This window comes from Oryzias latipes, chromosome 3 (genome assembly GCF_002234675.1).
Source record: "Oryzias latipes chromosome 3, ASM223467v1".
NCBI classification, from domain to species: Eukaryota; Metazoa; Chordata; class Actinopteri; order Beloniformes; family Adrianichthyidae; genus Oryzias; species Oryzias latipes.
Window position 1 is genome coordinate 32,161,885 of NC_019861.2, and position 21,680 is coordinate 32,183,564.

Sequence of the window (21,680 nt, forward strand, 5' to 3'; positions counted from 1 at the left end):
AAGTTCAACTCATTACTGTGTTTTATACCCTTTGTTGGCAATGACAGCAGTCAAACGTTTTCTGTAAGTCTTCTCAAGGTTTTCACAAACTTTTGCTGGTATTTTGGCCCATTCCTCCATGCAGATCTCCTCTAGAGCGGTGATGTTTTGGGGATGTCGCTGGACAACATAGACTTTAAACTCCCTCCAAAGATTTTCTATGGGGTTGAGATCTGGAGAGTGGACCTTGAAATGCTTTTTACAAAGCCACTCCATGGTAACCCAGACAGTGTGTTTGGGATTGTTGTCATGCTGAAAGACCCAGCCACGTTTCATTTTCAATGCCCTTGCAGATGGAAGAAGGTTTTCACTCAAAATCTGACGGTACATGGCCCCATTCATTCTTAGAGTAGAGTTCTTACCAAAAAGGCTATTCTCGTTTCATCTGACCATAAGACATTCTCCCAATCCTCTTCTGGATCATCCAAATGCTTCCTAGCAAACTTTAGACGGGCCTGCACATGTACTGGCTTTAGCAGGGGGACACGTCTGGCACTGCAGGGTTTGAGTCCCTGGTGGCGTAGTGTGTTACTGATGGCAGCCGTTGCTACTTTGGTCCCAGCTCTCTGCAGGTCATTCACTGGGTCCCCCGTGTGGTTCTGGGATTTTAACTCACCGTTCTTGTGGTAATTTTGGCCCCACGGGGTGAGATCTTGTGGGAAGCCCCAAATAGAGGGAGATTATCAGTGTACTGTCTTATATTTCCCAGTAATTGCTCCCACAGTTGATTTCTTCACACTGAGCCGCTTTGACTGTTTGAGGTTGTGGACAGGTGTCTTTTCTATAGATAACCAGTTCAAACAGGCGTCATTAATACAGGTAACCGGTGGAGGAAAGAGGATCCTCTTACAAAAGAAGTTATACAGGTCTGTGAGAGCCAGAAATGTTTCTTGTTTATAGGTGATCAAATGTTTATTTTCCACCAAATAAATTCTTTAAAACAGTGATTTTCTGGATTTCTTTTTTATTTCGTCTCTAACAGTTGAGGTATACCTATGAGGAAAAAACAGACCTCTTTCATCTTTTCAAGTGGGAGAACTGACACAATTGGGGGATGACTACATTTTTTCTCCACTAAGTATTTTCAAACCGGATGTTAGTGATCACTCCTGAACAGGTATTTTGCATTTATTTAACCTTTAACATAACTTCTATAGAACAGTTTATTTTTCTCTCTCATCTGAACGGAAAGTGTACGTTATCTACATTTTTCATAGTTTGGGGATCCACCTCTATCCAGGACAACCTTGAAGGCTAATAATGTGGTCATTAGAATTTGGTGTGATTTCATAAGAGAAAATTAGCAGGAAAATCGTGTGGCTGAAAAATGAGCTTTTGGCATTTTATCTTCAGTAGTTTAAGACCAGAGCAGGGCACAACCTTTCTTCAAAAGACACTTAATTGAATCAACGTTTGACAAACAAGCAGAATGTGTCTCATATCATTAGGAATCGTTGGAATGTACAGAGAGGTGTTTTTCTTTCGATGTTCCTGGTTTAAAACAGCCAGACATGCCTCTACAAGCGGCTGAAAACAGACGAGCCTTTCTATTATTATGTCTTCCATCTGCATCATGGTCACCATTTGAAAAACGACAATTTTGAGAGTCTTTGCTGCTAAAATTCCAGCATCACTGCAGGTCTGTGTGCAGGCGGACAGACGGCTGCCTCAGAAGATCTCTGTGCGGAGCGGAGGATGCAGATAAAAAAAACAGCTTCAGTCACACTCTGGAGACCTAAGACGTCACATAAGGAGGGGATTCCCGGAGAATCTTGTTCTAAAAGCATTCTATTTTAAAAATTGTCAAATGGTGGATGGGGATGCTCACTGTGCATTTATCTCACTTTTCATACTATTTTTATTTACAGCATCACATAAGACAGGTTTTTTTTTTTTTTTGCATACTGAGATTTCGCTGATTATTTAACATTTTATGATCAGTTTTTCCTTTATTTCTGTTTTTACTTGACATGCTTAAAATAAGAATCGTTATATCTGTGACATTTTGATTCATTTTCTGGGTTAAAAGAAACCTCAGCTGGCATCAATAACCTATTTGTTAAACATTACAGGTATGTTTGTCATGTTTATGAACTGCAACGTCGCTTTGTCTTGAATTTCAGAGTCAAAGTCTCCATCTCTAAACCCGCCTTTTCTCTTTCCATTCAGAAGCATTTCGGGGCGGCAGTGAGGTCAGCCAGCTGCAAACGGCATCGAACTCTGAACTGCCGGAAAAACGGCTCATATCCTTCCGGCCTCAGCTTAAACCCGACTGCAGCCTCAGTGGTGCAGAGGGGGCAGGAGGTGCACTTGAAATGTGAAACTACGTTCACTCCGCCCCTGGCAACGCGGATTCAAGTTACAAGTTTCCATAATCAAAACTCGGGCGTAGGTATGCACATTCTTGAAACTTTTTGAGTTTAAGTACAGAATGCACATTAAAAGGTTAAACCAAGTCGAACTTTAAACAATCAGAGACTTGTATTAGGTCGTGACGTTCGGATGGCGTCCCTTTTATTTTTAGGTAAGTGCTAATCGTTTGAAAATTAATCGTAGAGGACAAATTAATTATAGCAGGTTGTGCCCGACCAGAGTAAATAACAACAAATCAGTCAGATATTAAAACAGAGCTTTAAGTTTAAAACATAAATTGTATTTTGTAGTTTTTGCATTTTCTAAATTTCTTTCATGTGCAGTTTAAAGTCTAAAACAGTTTTTAAATATTCTTTTTTTTTTATTTACTTTTTTAATTATTTAGGGAGGACTATTTTGTTTACTTATATCACTAAGAAAGAAAAACTGGAGTTAAACCCTTATTAGTCTGGCTCTTTGGCAGTGATGGCTACTGCTGCGCATTCGAGTGTGCACGTGTGGTCCATATGTTGATGGTCCCCCGCATCAGTAAGCTCAATCGTGGTCCCTCCCTGAAGCCACCAGACAAATGGTGACACAGCTGCTTACAGCAGGAGGATGAAGCGTCCAACATGGTGTGCAGGGAACAAAGAGGAAAGCTGTAATAACACTGATGTATGATCATATCATCCGATTCTACAAGCTCTCACTGGCAGCTGGCAGGAACATTAGTTAGCAGCTTTTTAGTCTACAATAACTTGGAAAATCCTTTGTTCAATAGAGAGCGTATAGGAAGTCATCCCACTAACCTCCTCTGGTTCATCTCCGCTTCTCCTCCGTTGTTCTTTCCTGGACCCCAGCTGTGGCGGCGAAGAGGTGACAGTGATCGGATGCTGTTTCTCAACAGAGAGGAGCGCCGCGGGACCTCCGTCACCCGGTCTTTCGCCTCCTCTTCGGGGTCTCCGGCTCCTCCGATATTTCCACAACACTCAAAGCCTGCGGCGGTGGAAGCCCCTGTCTGGGCGGCCTCTTCTGGGCTCCAGCTGCAGCTCAGGCCCTGGCTGCCCTCCGGACTGGAGCTGGACGGGCCGACGCTGGTGGTGTCGTCCGTGGAGGAGCAAGAGACGGAGACCTCGCTGGCACTGTCTCCAACTGTCACTGCTTCATCATTCTGCAGACATTCAAAAACAGTGCATCAGAACATCGAACACTGATGAACAATGTTTTTTTTGGTCAATGTGGAATTTTTCTCATGATGGAGGAAATTATAAAGAAAAGTATTTCTTTATTCAAATCACTGTGAATGAGAAGCACATGAAAAATTTGAAAAACTTCATTTTTATGACATAGAAATTACACTGGGTAGGTCACAAGCTCCTCTGCTCCAGGCTCAGTATTTTTGAGCATCTCCTTTGGAAATCCACATAATCTCAAAAATAAATCTTCTCAAACAGCTAATTCCAATTAATCGCTAAAAATCGATTTATCACCAAGCCCAACTGGGGACGCTTTTAAAATAGCTCAAATGATGATCGGAGGGGGATTTTAAACAGCAGGGATGTGTCCAAGCACCTTTCTCAACTTTTTCTGGTGCAGAGGTAGAGCGGTCAACCACTGATCGGGTTTGTTTTCCCACCTTTCCCACCATCGTGTTGACGTGTCCTTGGGTAAGACACTAAACCCCCTTACTCCTGGTGGTTGTAGGTTGGCGCCAATGTTCGGCATCAGTGTTAGAATGTGTGTGGATGGACGAATGGGACTGTAACTGAACAGAGTTTTGGGCCTTCAAGGAAGGTTGTAAAGCGTTATATAAGTATATGACATTTTACAAATAAAAGCATACACACAAAAAAACTACAAAGCCCAGATTCTCTATTTCGTCAGATAATTAACATTTACAACAGTGCAAGAAGGAAAGCTACAAAGACACAAACATCCTTCGTTTCTCTTTTAACGGCTTGGCCGATCACATCAGCGTTTCCTCAACGAAGCATGAGATGAATTCAGAGAAGAAGGGCAGAGCCGCCTAACCCACAGGAATGGCACATAATGAGGACCAAATGGCAGAGCTTAAGGATAACGAGCCAAAGCCACTTTACAGCAGCGCTGGCATTATAACCAACACCAATAAACGCTGGGGAGAAACAATGCTCTGGCAGATGTTTGAGTCATGGAGTCGTTTCAAAGTCTATTTACTGACAGTCGTGATGGCAGGGCTGCTGAACACACTGTATTTGTGCGTGTATTATATGCACAAACTACAAAGGATTTCTTTAAATAATTAGAACAGTGTTTAGTGTTTGGTGGGAAACGCAAAAAGAGATTTTTTGACACCGATATGAGCGCCGAATGAAAGCTGTGAAAACAAAGAATATGGGTGACAAAAATCCCCTCTGGCCTGAACTGGTGGGAATAAGCTCCTGAACAGACACACACAGTTTTGTAAAAGTGCATTCAGAGCTAATTCATAGGTGTGAGCTTTAACTGGGCCTATTGTGCAAGCAGCTGCAGCGTGAGCGCCGAGCATAGAGCAGCCTCTGTTGGAGAGCTGGGAAAGAAAGATCTGCTTTATGCTGCGGACACAACTTCCTCTGGGAGCGAGAGGACGCCCGAGCTTGCCTGTGTGTGAGGAGGGTTCACACCCACTGCAGTCAATGTTCGAGTTCAGTCAGGGGAAAGCATGGAGCTGAGGAGTTTTAAAACTCCTTATCATTTAGTTTTGGGGATTTTGCTCATCTCGTACACCAAAATATATAATATTTCTCTCCAAAAGGCACGTGCATGTTTGGCTCAAGTCTTAGTGGGATCAATGCAGTAACCTTTACAGCTATGAAACAGCTTCTCACACAGAAGAAAGGCTTTTTTTTCTCTTTCGAGAGCATTAATCCATTCCTTCAGAATTCAGTTTCTGTGCTCTTTGTTTTAAACGAAGGCTGTGAGCTTCATGACCCATTTTTTCTGTCTGCAGGGTCCGGACCCTTAGCCTCGCACTGGGCAGTTTCAGACAGCACAGATGACATGTTCAGAGCTGTTTATACCAATAAAGGACACGTCCTTCAAAGGACAATGGAAATTTTCCAAGTGTTTAACACAGCAGGGGTTTTAATGCAGAGAGATTTGAGGATTTCATCATCATCATATTGACAGAAGGAACATAGCAGAGTGAAGCTGCCAATTTTCAAACATGCTAAAGTTTAAGTCACAACTGCCCTTACAGATGGATATGGGAAAATATCTATGGGGCACGCAGGTGGCCCGTACAAAATTTAAAGATCGTAGACTGCCCGGTGAGGCCGTAGAGCAAAAAAATGTTCATGCACATTTTTGGGGGGATTTTGAGTTTATGCGAACACGGGATCATAATGAACGATTAGAACAACATGTGTGTTGGTCCCTCTGCATGAGCTGGGTGAAGTCTCACCTCGCATTCATCTGCAGCCGTTTTCCTAACCATCAGTTCCTGACAGTATGACCTGACCACCTTGGGACCAACAGGAGAATTGTATTGCAGCGGCTCTGTCACCACTGCAGTTCATGCCACATGGATTGAAGGTTTTTCTGAAGCCATTTTTGAGCTCCGCCATACCACCTTCAGCCAATCCGTTTTTGAAGGGGATTGCCAGGAATATATTTTAAGTCTCCTGTTCAAGATGATTGTCACCGGGACATCTCCTTCTTGTTCCCTGTCCCGTTCATGAGGAGGCATTCCTCTTCATGCGTTTGTTCCTGAGGAGGGTCACCGGGACTGCTCCCCTTCATGTGCCTGTTGTGAGGAGAGTTTACTGGAGACGTTCCTATGGAGGGTTTTTTGGGGCTGGTCCTCTTCATGTGTCTGTTCCTGAGGATGGTAACTGGGACAGTTCCTCTTCATGTGGCTGTTCCTGACGAGGGTCCCCAGGGCTATGCTTTATGTTTCCTGTCCCAGAAGAGGGTCACTGGGGCTACTTTCTTTCATGACAAAAACCTGCAGTACGCGTTTCCATCAACCTTATTCTGGTACATGTGACTAAAGCTATGAACGTGGGTCAGGCGGACCAAGACCAGGACCCGGATTCGAACTTGGTGCAAAACTAAAACGATGAGCGCCTCTATTTTAAATGCTGCAGGTCTTGTTATTGCAACCAACACATTCTCACTCCCAACTCGTCATATATGGAAATATTTTCCGCTTCGTATTTCTTCTACGTGCTGCATGTTCCCATTAAACCAGGCGTCCCCAACCCCTGGGCCGTGAACCAGTACCGGTCCGCGGTCCGAGGGCCACTTGGAACAGGGCTGCAGACAGAAAAAAAATGCATATGCTAACTTTTATTCGTTCTGCTTTTTTTATTTGCCGATTCAGAAAGAAGTTTTATTTTGGAAAACTACCGGATTCTGTTCATCACATCCACCTGTCTTGCTGAGCCACATGACATAAAGCGGCTGCTCGTTCGGAGGGCTGGCTGAGTTATAAGCCCAAAGTTAAAAGTTAACAAAAGCCAAAAAACAAAAACAAGTGTTTGGAAAGTTTCTTTGGGGAGAAAAAATCCAGTGAGAAGCTGAAGAAGAGTCTTCACCTTCAAAGAAACATAAAGCTGCTGTTTACAGGAAAACCAGGAGATTTCATTGACGTATGTATGCATTTATAAAGACAGTTGTTTCTACGTACCAAGAATATAATATGCGCATCCACTGACTCTTAAACGTTTCACATAATCTCACAATAATAAAGATGCAGACAGATATTTATCCGTCACAACTTAAAAGTCGGACGCAACTGAAATTAGTGTCCTGTTGTTAGCACCCACTTAAAGGGAAAGGGACCATTTTCATCACAAAGTCTAAGTTTAAACCAGCCTCAAACATTTCACAGAGAATGAAGATGGGCTAGTAGATCTCCTAGTTGTGTTCCTTTTGTGTCTGTGTGTGTGTGTGTGTGTGTGTGTGTGTGTGTGTGTGGGTGTGTGTGTGTGTGTGTGTGTGTGTGTGTGTGTGTGTGTGGCACACAGTTCTGTGTTTTATATTATGTGACAATACATACTGTCAAAACATTTTAAATTGTACTGAATTACATGCAGATTAGCCACCAATTCTCGACTACTTAAAATATATTACACTGAATATTTAGACATAGTTTTTTTTCTGACCTCAACTTCAAGAAGTGTTTTCTAACTGAACTTCTTTAAATTTTATTTGAAGACTCCTGGTATATGTACTTAACTAGCAACGCATGTTCAATGGTATGTAGAGCCCAAAAACAGTCAAAGAAACTTAGTAGTGACGTGTGAACACGCCAGTTTCGTACGCGTGAATGTAGCTTAAGGCTTTAGCTCATATTCTGATGTTTTCTTAATCAGGGATACTGTTTTTAAAATAACATTTCAGTCTGAGAAAAAAAAAATCAGTAACTCTTAACCTGTGTATAATCTTTGGAAGGTTGCAAACAAACGATTCCTGCTAGTGGGTAAACCTGACGCTTGACCTCAGGCAGAACCTGCATCAACATGGGATCTGCTGCTAAGTCAACGTGAACAGATTTGGTCTGATTTAAAATGCATTTATTGATCGCTCTGCAGCTCCGCTCAGCAGGAAGCTGCATGAAGTCACACGTGGAAGCTCAGGGGGGATTTTTGGTCATAAATGTTAACACTTTTTTTAAAGAATCACACAGACTTGAACATGTCATATCGGCAGCTTGTTTGGAATTGAATGATCCGGTTTAAAGCCGAGCTGGCGTACTGACCTTTCTGAAGAGGCTGTCGTATCCAGGCTCTGCGTTCAGCAGGCTTTCTATGTCACTGCCGGAGTCTCTGTGAGCAGAGGACGGACAGCTGGTGGAGCTGCTGGCTCTACTGGTCAAACAGGGAAACACTGAAGCCGGTGAGCATCCTGAAAGACACACAAACAGCCAAAGTTCACCCTGAGAGTGTTGTGGGACAGAAAAGGAATTTTCTCCTGCAGCAGCAGGAACAGATTCCTGACATTTTCATTAAAAAAATATATCCAGGTGACAGGTAATTAATATGAAAATAATTTCAGGCAGAGCCTTTAGCTGTTTAATTGAAACCTGCCACTTTGACAAAACCGCTCTCTCCCAGTATAAGCAGCTGGGTTAGACATCTGTGAAAAGGCTGTTGGGAATCTTGGAAGGTGTGAAAAGCCTGGCAGATCAATGGCTAACCATCCTAAAAGGAGCTGTCTGTGTTTTAGAGAAAACCGCTCATGTGTGTGTGATTTTAAAAGCTCCAAGGGAAGAACTTCATTTGAACAAAATAACAGAAAATGCGGTCTGGGCGCTCCCTTTGAGGCACACTAACAGGACTTTGTGAAGTTTTCTGTGTTTCCCACTCCAGCCTACAGTTATCTGGTGCAGGAAAAGCAGGCCGTTTTCAAGCCCACTGCTGTGTTCCTGAGTCACCACTTCCCCAGTGAATCACAGACATGCAGACAACTTCAAAACATCCCTCACACTCCAAACCCTTTGGAGTCCTATCATCGACTCCCAGCACTCTTCAATCACTTTAGGTGTTTACCAGCAGCCCACTGGATGCAGGTTTTAAGTTTCCGCCCAACGTTTTTCATCTCCCTGGTTTTTTTTTAAATAAACAATCTGCTGAAAAGTTAGGTCACGATTTTTGTACATGTAAGGAGATTTAATTTCAGGATGATGAAAAGACGGAGCCTGTACCAAAGTGCTTTCTATAGCCATCTGCCAGAAACAACTGGATGAGATCAGCCTGCAAGTTTGTTTTTGTGCATGGACGAGGAAGACTATTTCTGGACCAAAAAAAAAAAAGCGGATGTTATTTTTTTTCTCAGAGGAATAATTTTTACTCATTGCTCTCATGAGAGCAAGAGGAAGTAGCTTTTGTAAGCATTTTCTTTTGTGCGTTTATCCTGCAAAGACACAAATGATGAGAAACTGCTGAAAATGAGGCACAAACATATCCTACGATGAAGAAAAAGAAACCTCATTTTTTTCTTCCTGAACAGCTCAGGAGAAGATGCACACTTAAGACACGTTCTTCTTCTTCACTGCTGCAGCATGCATAGCACCTTCACAGGGTTATTTTCTGCTTCCTGAGTTTTGCTTTTATTCGAAGGAAATGAGCACACACTTCGGTGGACAGACAGCATTTAATGTGAAAACAACAGAACTTCAGGGGGACAAAAACAGGACACCACATATAAACATTTATATTAAAAAAAATTCAGACCAAAACTTGTTATCTATCTGGAAAGGAGCCACAAAGTTAGCAGGAATTAGCCGTATTTCTGCCTAAGAAGAACATCCGACCACAGCCTGTGACGAGACAAGGGGAAACTGGACTCTGCAGATGTGTAAAAAAAGGCCTTTCGACTTTTCCTCTGGTGGCGGTGACACAAGAGGATGCTGCGTGTTTGTCACACACTCGCACCTGTCCACTAAACCTAACAGGGGGCTGTGAGCTTTAACAGCTGTCTTCCTCCCTCAGTTATAAACAGACCCCCTTCAACACACCCACAAACAGAGACGCACACAGAACCCGACCGGCAAACAGGTGGAAGAGCCTCTGATGAATTAGTGGGTCGCTGAGCTCTCACCAGCTGTTGCATTAAATTAGAAGCAGTTTAGATGAAGTGACTCCACACCCGTATAAACTGTAGACTCAAACGAGCCATCCAGTCACCTTACATGACAATTTTTGGATGGACTAATCTTCTCTCAGATGTTGTGATGCTGCAAAACCGTCACACGCAACTGCTTTCAATGACAAAAGTTCTTTAAATGTGTGTGTCTTGCAGGAATTTCAAACATGCTTTAAAAAAATCTGTGGGAAATCTTTTGTTTTTCTTAATCTTGATAAAGTGGAAGAGAAAGTTTAGGAAATGTGAGACAAATTTCTACTAAACTCACAACCAACAACAGACAATTTAGACATTTTGTCAATCCCTTTTACTTAAGAAGTCTGGGCAACATTTGAAATTATACAGTGCAATTCAGCATGACACTAAATAAAAATGCCACTAATTTGCCTTCTTTTGTTACTTTAACCAGTCAACTTTTTAAACTAAAATAAGACGTGGGCTGTTTAGATCCTTCTTCAAAATGCACGGCACTTAAATCTCCTCTTTTTTTTGTTCCCTCCTGGTCTAGTCCTGCACATTCACACTGGGGCTGAACGGCACAAGGATTTACCTACACATGAACCAAGCTCCTTGTTTTTTATCAGTTTCACTGCTGCTCCACACCAGAGTTCAGGCGAATATCACATGACCCGCTAAGTGGCCTTTTGGTAGAGTGTCCGCCCTGAACTGGAAGGTTGTGAGTTCAAATCCAGGCTGAATCATAGCCAAAGACTCTAAAAAATGCCTCCCCGCTTGACACTCAGCATAAAAGGGTTGGATTGGGGGGTTAAACCACCAGAGCGCGGCTGTGTCTGCAGCTCACTGCTTCCTCAGGGGATGGGTCAAGAACAAATGTCACACACCTAGGTGCGTGACAGCCAATGGGATTTTAACATGTGGTGTGAAAGCTCTCTAAATTAAGAGGACATTCCTAAATCCTAAACAAATTTCCATTTATTTATTTATATTTTCACCCATTTAGTTTTTAAGAATAAATCATCATTATCATTTTGCCCTAGATTTGTTTAAAAATAATAATACATTTCAAAAATAATTTTAATCCTAGCGTACCAATGGCTATATTCTGAGAACTGATGGATGTTTTACTTTCAGTTTTACCTGTTCTAACAGAATTTTATCTGCAATAAACCACCTTTTTTTGGCTGAAAACTATAGAGAAAAAACAACAGAGCCAGTTGTTGTTTTTCTTCTAACCCAATTTCCCCAGTTATGTAACCTGCTCCCTAAAAGGTTTCCCCTGAACACTAAAGCTGAGAAACCACACTTATGCTGAACGCACTGAGTGACGGTAAGTATACAGAGCACATCTTGTGTTTTATTTTGTTTATTTTCAGTTGCTGTGACAACTGTAAAAGAGCAAAATCATTTCATAATCAGCCATAGGTCAGCCATCTGCAGTCAATTTTCTGGAATACACACCCATTGACAGATTCAACCAACTATTGCAAACTGTTAGACGAATGGATTAATAAATTGTGCATTAAACTTGCTTAAAAAGCCTCCAGTCATTACTTCAAGATTTTCAACATGATAGACTCTGTTTAAAGAGTTCATAAGAGGGTAACTGGACTAAACTGGGCCAAAAAGGAAAGAACATCCGAGTCAGCCTTGTAAACATAGACCTAAAAAAAACCATAGAAAACTCCCAAACTATCAATTTTGGTCATGAAAAAGAATAATGGGGTGTAACGCTGCTTGTTCAGGTTTGTCCTAAAGTCTAAAAACGTGTTTTGCACACACAAGAAAAGCTGTGGTGGTATCATAGTGTTCTTTTAGTTTGTTTTGTTTGTAGTGAGGACTTAAATATGTACATGTTCTTCCATTTTGAGCAAACTTTTTCCGTTATTGCCTTTGCTGAGATGTCAAGCTTGACAAATCTATTCTGGAAAAATAGTCAGTGGTCTCTGAACAGTGTCTGACGGTTTAAAACTGTGTGTCTAATCAGTAGAGTCACCGATCAGCTAAAGCTTGTTAGGAACTAAATCCTTAGTCAGAAGCGCCCTTATGGATAGATACCAGCTGTCTGGGGCAAGAAATGGGTAAACCTGTAGGTAAATAGCAAGAGATTGCCAAATGTTTATGTACATTTTTAAGGGCATGCTGCAGGCGGCAGGTTTTAACGGACAATTATACGAGACGCCAGGATAAGTCAGGGTTAAGTAGACGAGACGCAGGCATGTAGACAGATTTGTCTTTTTTATGTTGGCTAAGCCAACAGACTGGGGACTGCACAAGGGGCTAGTGAATGTTGTTGACATGATAAGTGTAGGCTCCGTGTTGCGTCCTTGCGTGAAGCCTGATTGACAATCAGGGTGTACGGTGCACAATGCACAGTTAGCATGTATGGAATTCAGTAAGGAGCCAGTATGCACGCCTTACTGACAACTACAGAGTGGCGTAAAAGGGCACTGTACGACAGCATCACCTGTGCATCATAAATGAATGGAACTTCTAATATCCTTACCAATACTTCAGGATCCATCAACCACTTGCACTTTAATGGTACATTCCATTTACATGACATCCCTTGAGGTGGCCGTATGAGCCTCAAGGGAACTACAAAACTAATTTACTCCCCTTAGGATGCGGGTACCCCTGTCCACAACCCTCCACGGCCCCAGACAACCCTAAAACTCCCAGCATCCTTATGGGTCAACCCCCCGTTTGAGTGCTTTCACACTGATCCAGGGTCTGATGAACACATTGGACATCTGAAATCTGTTTTGTCGATTAAAGATACACTTAACCAAAACAGTTTGTGGTCAGAAGGTATCTGGGTTTTCTTGTGTAAAACATTGTCCGGTATAAGGTTCAGGTGGAATAATCCTCGTGTACACAGGTATTCCTGAGGCTATTACATCAGCACACTGGCATAGCGGTTTCATGCCGCACTGCCTCAGGCCCTAATGGTCATTCTCAGCCAACAGTGGTGTCAGCCTTACGAATCATAGAAGTTTCCCATAAACATTTACTTGGCTGTGCTGAGTTTGACCATATGACACAGACAAAACAAAGCCCTTTTCTTTATTTCCCCATCAGAATGGGTCTTTTTAACTTCTACCTTGAGGTTTCTCAGAGGTTGAAAATTGAGAGAAATGTTTCTTTCCTGTTTTATTATTGGGCAAAAGAAGGTGAATTGCAATGCGGCCTGTTTGCTAAACGCAGAGCTGTCTGATCGAGAATTTCCTTTTGATGATCTGTGGCTTGAATTTAGAAAGAAAAATGAAATTTAAATTTACACCCTCACCCAGCAGGGTGCAGATGATTGGTCAATGACTTGACCTAGGCTGAGGTGGTTCTAAGAGCAGTTTTAGTGTGAAATCGCTTTTTAAATGTTTGTAATTGCCAGATGATCAGCTGTAATTTAGATTTATAAAAAAAGCTGAAAATATGATCTTTGGTAACAGAAACCAAAGGCCTTACATTAAGACAACAGAGACAAAACTGATTTTCAAATTAAAACTAAGGACACAGTCTAGAACTTGACAACTTTTTACATTTAATCATAGCAGCCCTGCAGATTTACAGTTTTGAGCAATATGTTTGTTTTTACTATTGACTGATCTGTCAATCAAACGCTTCAAACGTTTAACCACCTGCTTTTACTGAGGCATCTGATTGGTCAGTTTATAACTTCAATAACTTGCACTACAGAATTTTTTCTTTTTTTCAAAAGAGGATTGTAGAGAAAAAAAAAGGTAGCAGAGCAAGAATATATTGACTGAGTAATAACTGATATGGAGTTTGGGCTTTTTGGGACGAGCGGGTACTTCCTGTTTGAAACAAAAGGAGGGAGGAGATACTCAGTCCTGTTTTCTTTTATAGTTAGTTTTTAAGTAACATTTCTTAAAGCATTCTAGACTAAAGAGAGATGACAGGAGAAAAGACTGTTAGTTAACTGTGGTATTTGAGGCATGATTAGTAGCCAATATGTTTCTGATGAACCAAAGCAAGTAAACAAAAATCTGTATGTAATAATCTGATTGCCATAACAGGAAGTCTTTGATCTAATATAGGCGAATGGAAATCCCCTTAGACAGGAGATATAAAGTGGGTAAGAGGTCATTTAGAGTTTCGCTTCACTGCATAAACAAGTAGCTTAAGAACGATGTCAAAGACTACTTTGAAGAAGCTGAGGAGTTGAGTGGTGAACAAACCCTTTGGTCTTTTGACCCAGTGGTTGGTTTGGGCCTAGATTTGATATAGTAACCAGTCGCCTAGTGGTTCCAAGGTGAAGTGTACTGAAAAAGGTTTGAAACCAAACTATGAGTAAGTTTTTATTTTCAATTAGAGCAAATAGGTTTGAATGTAGTGGTTACCCGGTGAACTGTCATAGCTTCAATTTTCAAATTCCTACTTTTCAAACCAGCCTCTATGAAAGTGCACACTTACGATTTTGGTAGATTATTTTATACATTAGAGTATCATTTCCAAAAGGTACATCGATAATAATCAGAAAAAACTCGTGTTTTCTTTGTTTTATACGTAACTGGAGTGAATCCCATTCTGATTCAGTGGTGATAGATAAGATTCATGTGAAACTTGCAGGTGGAAACCCACCAAACACAAAGCAAAAATAAGGCAGAGGAAGAGATATCTAACCAGAAAGGAAGTGATATCAGCCAGCTGCTACCATATAGAGGAAATCCCACCTATTCCCTCCCTTCCATTTCACCTCCATTTGACACCCCTTTCCTTTTTCCTCCATTGTTCTTTCTTTCCAAACGTCTTTCTTCTTGTCATCCATTCAGAATCATTTTTCTCTCTTACAGAAAGACTCTCGTGTCCTTTGTGTTCCGGCACAGGTAAAAAGTAGTTAGTCCCAAGCTTCATTGGGCTGTGGTAACTTTAATTACTTATTTTTTAATATTCAATCATATGCATTTTGTCATGATCAATCTCTTTTTTTTTTTGCCAAGCGGTGGGACTCTTTGAAATACACATGTAGTAAAAAATAAAGTAAAATCCACTTTGATTATAAGATTTTTAAAGACATTAAAACCTCTAACAGTTAAAATTGAGGTAAAGTTGGACAAAAAGCATCTTTCCAAACTTTACGACAACAGCAGATTGAGAAACGCTTGGAGAATATTCCATACACAATGCCTGTGTCACAGAGGGAGGAACACAAGGCAATGACGTTCAATGAGGCTGGAATCAGGCTAATGGGATTCATTCGTATTTTGTTTTGCTGCCGTTTATTCATCAGTTCATTTAAAAGTCAACCCACAGTGCAGACACGTCTAAAGATTAGCATCCTGATTTTACCCAAGCCGCTGCTTTGGCTCCTGCTGCGTTAGCATCCCAGCTCTGCAGACTCATTGTAATCACCATAATTCCATCCTTATCCACGTCTGCATGTCCAAAACAAAACATATAGATCTTGACAAACACTGACCTATGCTGTGGATAGGTGCGGTCAACTGCTTATCAATATTTGTATTTTTAAGATATCTTTCATTCGTCAAACTTCCATCTATCCATTTTCAGAATCCATTTTGGGGTCACAGGGTTGCTGGAGCCTGCCCCAGCTGCTGGGAAAAGGTGGGGTACAACCAGACAGGTCACCAGTCCATTGCAGGGCCACACACACTGTCATGCACACATTTAGAGATCCAGATGAACTTATAATGCATGCTTTTGGACTGGGGAAGCCGTATGTAACCCCTACACCACCATGCATCCCTCAATAAAAATTGCTGTACCTATTTGTAAGTTAAAATTCAAACAATACACTCTTTTATGTAAAACGATGTTTGAGCTTTCATCCACGTACTATTTCATAGTTTTGTGAAGTTCGCAATCTTTCACTGAAATAAAGTGGGAGGAAAAATGTTTATCAACCATCTACTTCTAACGTATAAGTAAGGCTTTTGAGCTAATGAGGGTCTGAACATCTTAGGATAAATGAGAACCACAGACCACTTTTCATCAGCACTTCTGTATACAACTGAATATCCGACAATCGTTGACGTCAAAAAGGCCCCAAAAGGTGCCGTTAAACAAACTGTTTCCTCCAGAAGCTTGACAGCTAATTTACAGGCCGAGATCCAACAACTCAAAACCACTGCTCGAGTGCTGGAGCATAAACAGTGCGAGTGACTTTCCTTTGCGCCAAAGAAAACAGACTAAGAACGCACAAGGCCAAGGATGAGTTCACTGTCATTAGGGCTAAATGGCTTTCAGGCGACCAAGAACACGAGAAGAAAAGCTGTGACAGAAATGACCAGCAAGGAAGTAATGTCACAGTCCAGAAACTTCAATAACATGCACTACAAACACTCGGATGGGATCAAAATCAGTTTTCCAAATCCCAAAGATAGAGGTCAGTTGGGGTTCTACCTGAGTGTTGAGTGGTCCAGGGCTGCTGGAATGACGCCTCTCTGTCTCGGTGAATCTGCAGAGAAACAGGAAGACACTGAATCAGTCTCACCGACATGTGATCGCCACCGCAAAGAAATGATGGTGCCGACCAGCGTGTCTGCAAGGAAGTGCTGCGCCTGTACACAGGATGGGAGGCGACAAAAAGACACCCTTCGTAACGCCAGTCTTAAAGGCTATTGGCAGGATTTAGTCACTGCAGCCGGGCTCTATCTGGCCCCCAGAGGAAGTGCTTGGAAAGACCTTACTTTTGTCTTCTCTGAGCCCCTCAGCAGTCACACTGACGCTAACTCAAACACACCGCCTGTCAGAGATCTGTGGTTAGTTGTGAATACACAACATTGTGGCTTAGCTTCGTCTGTGGTCTGCGTGTCTATACAACAGCTGTGTGTCACTAAGCCACCGGCAGTCCCTCCTCACAGACAAAACCTGGACAGTTTGGTAAAAAAAAGCCGAAGAAGTTAGACAGTTTTCCCACAAGAACCTCATTTGCAGATAACGACGACGTTCTCTGACTTTTGAACAGATAGAATATATACGACTTAAACAGCAAAAGCAGCTTGTTTGTGTAAAACGCCATCTTTTTGAGCACAAACAAACAAAAACAGGCATTACAGGTTCTAAAAGTAGGGCTGTAAATCTGATAAATGCTGAGCAAACAGGTCCTTCCTTGCAGTAGACATGATCTGTATTCCTTTGTACTCCATTCCAGACGTTCCCCCGTACCTTTCCTTCTCAGTTCTACTCAGTAAGCTCAGATTAAAAGCCGACTAAGTACAGAAAGTTTCCGAGTTACCCTTTCAACTGTAAAACTTTCAATAAGAGGTCTAAGATGAATAAACAAATGAGTAATCTGTGATTCAAAGCTTGTTTCCACCAGAACTTGAAACTTACTAGTTGAGATATAGTAAGTTTAAAGTTGCTTTCTGTCTTGCAGAAACTACAAACCAGTCCAAGAGAGCATCACAGCGACTAAAGCAATTCAGAGATGGAAGAAAACAAGGCTGCAAACACTTTTTTATGTGCTTTTACTTTGGAAATAGGAAATATAATTTATGTCTTTGCTTGTGACTTTATAGAAACTGATTAATGCAATTAAAACTTGTTTTACCCCATAGTTAAAAAACATCTCCAAGCTCAACAAGCTGTCAAAAAGTGGACAACCATATAAATTATACATGAAACAAATTGTCCTTTAAATGTAATTAATCTGTTGCGCAAAAACAGAATGGCATGTCCATGTGGTGCCTCTTTATTTCTTATAGAAATGATAAGATTATTGGAAATAAAGATGAAAGCAGTTAAGTAGAAAACAAACCTCCATATTTACTATATTAAAACAGTCAATGCATTGATTTTATTTAAGACGATGTGAAACATAGATATAGGAAAATCACTGCGTAAAAATGGGAGTATTCATAGAATAATTTCTGCTGCTAACATTTACAGAAAATTGCTTCAGAGTGAAGTTATCCAGCTTATCCAAGTTTATCCAAGCCAGTTTAAAATAATTGTGAATTAACGTCATCTTAGGAGGCACATCTAAACTCTTTTTCTCTGATGTTTTGTACTTTTTATCCAATTTTTGCGGTCTAATGTTACCTTTCCTCACAGGAACATCTAAAATCCTTTTGAGGTCTCCTTTGATTTGACTGAAGTCCAGGTTCCAACATTTAATTGCATGCAGCACCGGAAGCAGCCAACGCAAAAAAAAAAACAACAAAATAAAACCTTGTGAGGATTTGTAAAGCATTTCTGAAGCCACCTTTGACTTGAATGTTTTCTATCAGATCAAGGAAATGTGAGCTCAGCTTGTGTCTAAAAAAAAAAAAGAAACATAAAAAGTCTCCTTTGCTAAAAAACTCATTTTTAGGGCTTTTAGCTGTAAATTTTTTGTAAAAATAACTGCATTGTTTGACATTTCAGCTGCCAAGACTTAAGGTAACGTTTTATAAAGACTTTTCACATTCTGCAAGTGCATCTCAACAATAATTTCAAGAAAATAAAGGAAAAAGAGCCACCGGTAAAAAGAGCAAAAAAAGATCAAATATCTGCTTGTAAGAGAGCAGATATTTACAACCAATTATGAAACGTATAACTTAATATAGAGCCGCACAATATGAGGAAAACTCAGGATTTGCGACGTTAGTGATCGATAGATGACTTTATTAATCCCACAATGGGGAAATTTCATTTATCTGTGGAAGCCAAAACGAAATTCAGAAATAATCTATATATTTTAAAATTAAAAAAGGACATCACAAATGACATTCATATTAAATAAGTAAAAATTATTATTAATATTATTAATATTAATATTGCGATAACGATATAACCTGCGATACATGAACAAATAGCAAAACAACTAAATACATAATTTCCATTTTAATGCAAAAGTTTTTTTTAAATAAGTCAACATAACTTAAATTATCCTCCAAATGAGTCTACATAGGAGGCGAGCATCTAACATATAATGGCTTCATCTGATTGGTCAAACGCATAAAGGGATTGATTCCATAAATACTTCAAGCGGCCATAAGACTGTTTTAGTACATTTAAAGTAACCACTTTTTGCAATTTTCGTCAACTTTTGCAATATACTGGTACGTATTGCACAGCTCAATATTGCAATCACGATAGATTTGTGAATCATTGTCCAGGCCTAACCTAATAAAATGCAGCATCAGGGGCCGAATGAGAGAGTCCAAACCAGAGGAATGATCATCTCATGAGGGGTTTTTAGGAAACTAACCCTGCGCTCCCCCAGCACTGATCCACAGAAACACAGAGCTCTGTTGTCCAGGCCCGGGAGCGCCCAGTGACTCAGTGTCGCCATCTTTTCAAGTTCCTGCAAAAACACCAACAAATCCTCGCACACCAACTGGCTCCCAGTCCAGGCACGGCGATCCAGCCAACAGAGCGCCGTGCATGAACCCACAGGACAAACACTTGTGTTGCATTTTCTCCCTCATCAAGTCTCGCACGCACACAACAACCCCCCCACACACACACACACTAACACACACAACATACTTCTTCTTTTCTCACAGCTGTGTTCAGATATCAAACAGGGCCCACTGAGAGAGAACAAACACGCTGACGAGGAAAGATTAGCTGGTCGCAGAGGGCGCCAGCGCGCACAAGACACACACATGGGGGCCGTGGACGCACACGCACGCGCTCTGCTGAAGGGTAAAGCAGCTGCCACTGATTGTTACAAATTACAAAAAGCTTCATTCGCCGACCTCGGAGCAAAAGAGTGACAGCAGAACCTGGGAAACAAAGGACTGTGAATAAATTGGAAATTAAAGCCCCCAAAAAAAGGAGCCAAAGTGGTTTGATGAGTTTTAATGGTGCGTGTAACCATCAGGTCGAGATCTCTGCTGTTGAATAAACAGCAAGGCAGGTTGAAGCGAGAAAGAGGAAGTCGCGGTGAAAACGGCAATTATTATGGAAGTTAAGGATGGCAGCAGCTAAACAAATGAAGATTGAGAGAATTTAAATACATTTGAATTAATATCGTCTCAATTACGTGGGGCTGGGGATCATCTATGTGATTCTAAACATTGACTGTATGAGAGCTGGACTTAGTTAACCCAAGAAGCCAAAATCTCATAGACTTTTATAGAGAAACCTTCAGCTTTCTATTGGTCAGAATAACCATTCTAATCCTCCTTTTTTTATTCTTATATTTTTTCTGTGGTTCAAGTTATAAAACAGCCAGATAGTTACCTCAACAACCTCACCCCTGACCGGGGAGAGTGGTTGCCATAGAAACGATGACTCAGACCAACTTCGACAAATCATGACCCGCTGTCAATTTCTGGTCCCAACATGGCGACGTCAGTATTGGTGACTGAATTGACTTCATTTGGCTGTAGCCTGAAGCAACCCTTTGTCTTTGGATGATGTCACACTCACTCAGTCCAGTTCTCAGATGCAGTCGGTGATTCTGACATAAATGCTGTGAAAGTTGCAGAACTTTCCGTCAACTTTTTTCCTTTTTTACACCACAAACCCAGAGACAGACAGGACTTTTTTTTTTTCTTTTAATTTCAGAGGTTGGTATGTTGAGTTCAAAGAAAAAAGTCTCTAGGTGTGAAACGATGAGGCCTGCAGCACACTCACCACTTCTGAAAACTGGCAGTGCGGATTCAGTGCAGCCTGGTGCATCTTTGCAGTGTCGGGGGATTTTAAACTGTACCTCACAAAAAACACTTCTGGTTTAAAAATAAAAGTCACTCTAGTGAGTGTGTGTGTGAGTGTGTGTGCTGGAGTGGGGCGTGCGGGCCTTGGACTGCAGCCTTGTCTCTGAACAGGCATGCAGCCATCGAGCCTCTGCAGCTTGAAGGATGCTATGGCTGACAGAATGACTGTTTCCAGCCAGGCATCAAAACTGCACACGTGTCTGCGCCTGAGACTACAGGCGTGCAGATGAAGCGGCTTTTAGTGAGCCCCTAAAATGCTCCTCTGCTGTAAAAGGGCCAAACTGCTCAAAACAACTTGATTTAAAGTTTAAAAAGGGGAAAAAAGAGATGAACTATAACAAAACGGGTGGAGACTCTGTAGGCTGGCTCACACGTGCAGCAACTACTCGTGCAAACCTAAACTGATTAAGAATCCTGCATAAAACATGTGCTCAAAGGAGAAGATGCTCTTCTGAGAGCAACTTTTAAATGTAGTGAACTACATAAATTAATTTAAAAAATTTGTTTCTTTCTTTCAAAAAGTGAATTTGCTTAAAGAAAATGTCCCATGTTTGCGCAGTGCTTCAGTTTAATTCTGTGGGAAAATGTAACAAAATATTTAAACATCTTTAAGGCCCACTCTGATGAAAATTGTGTTTTTTGGGGTGTTTTTAACATGTTCTTGTGGTAATTTTCTGAAGATGGAGGATATACAAGAAAATTAATCTTAAAATACCATTTCTAAATATTTCTTCATTCAAATTGTTCTGAATCAGGAGCAGATGAGTAAATACCGTTCGTATTTGTAATGTAGAAAATGCCCCCTGCTCTGAGACTAGATCTGTGTCCGTTTTCGGTTTTTCTCGTCCGAGCTGGCTCATAACTGTAGGGCTGGATGGCTCCAACATTGCTCACCAGTTTTGTGGCACCGGTAATGTTAGCTTAGGGGTGTGAGGGGCTGCAAGCTAGCATGAGAGTTAGTTAACAGAGAGCTCTCATCAATGAGGAGGGGAAGGGGGGCGGGGTTACTCCACACTAACAGTCTCGCCCACAGTCAGGGGTGAATTTCTAATCAACTACTGCCGCTCTGCAGAAACTATGTCCTTTTTATTT

The 21,680-nt window shown here is 41.3% G+C and overlaps 1 protein-coding gene across 5 annotated transcripts in view; it reads right to left on the minus strand.

Annotated features, from left to right (window-relative positions):
- Positions 1-21,680, minus strand: part of akap13 (A-kinase anchoring protein 13) — a 117,980-nt gene that overhangs the window by 35,195 nt on the left and 61,105 nt on the right. For all 5 annotated transcript variants that reach the window (XM_020700574.2, XM_020700578.2, XM_020700573.2 and 2 more), the window contains exons 10-12: positions 16,342-16,396; positions 8,114-8,259; positions 3,201-3,562 (exon numbers count right to left, since the gene is read on the minus strand). In XM_020700574.2, the coding sequence (XP_020556233.2) occupies positions 3,201-3,562; positions 8,114-8,259; positions 16,342-16,396 (563 nt within the window). The remainder of the gene's footprint in view (positions 1-3,200; positions 3,563-8,113; positions 8,260-16,341; positions 16,397-21,680) is intronic.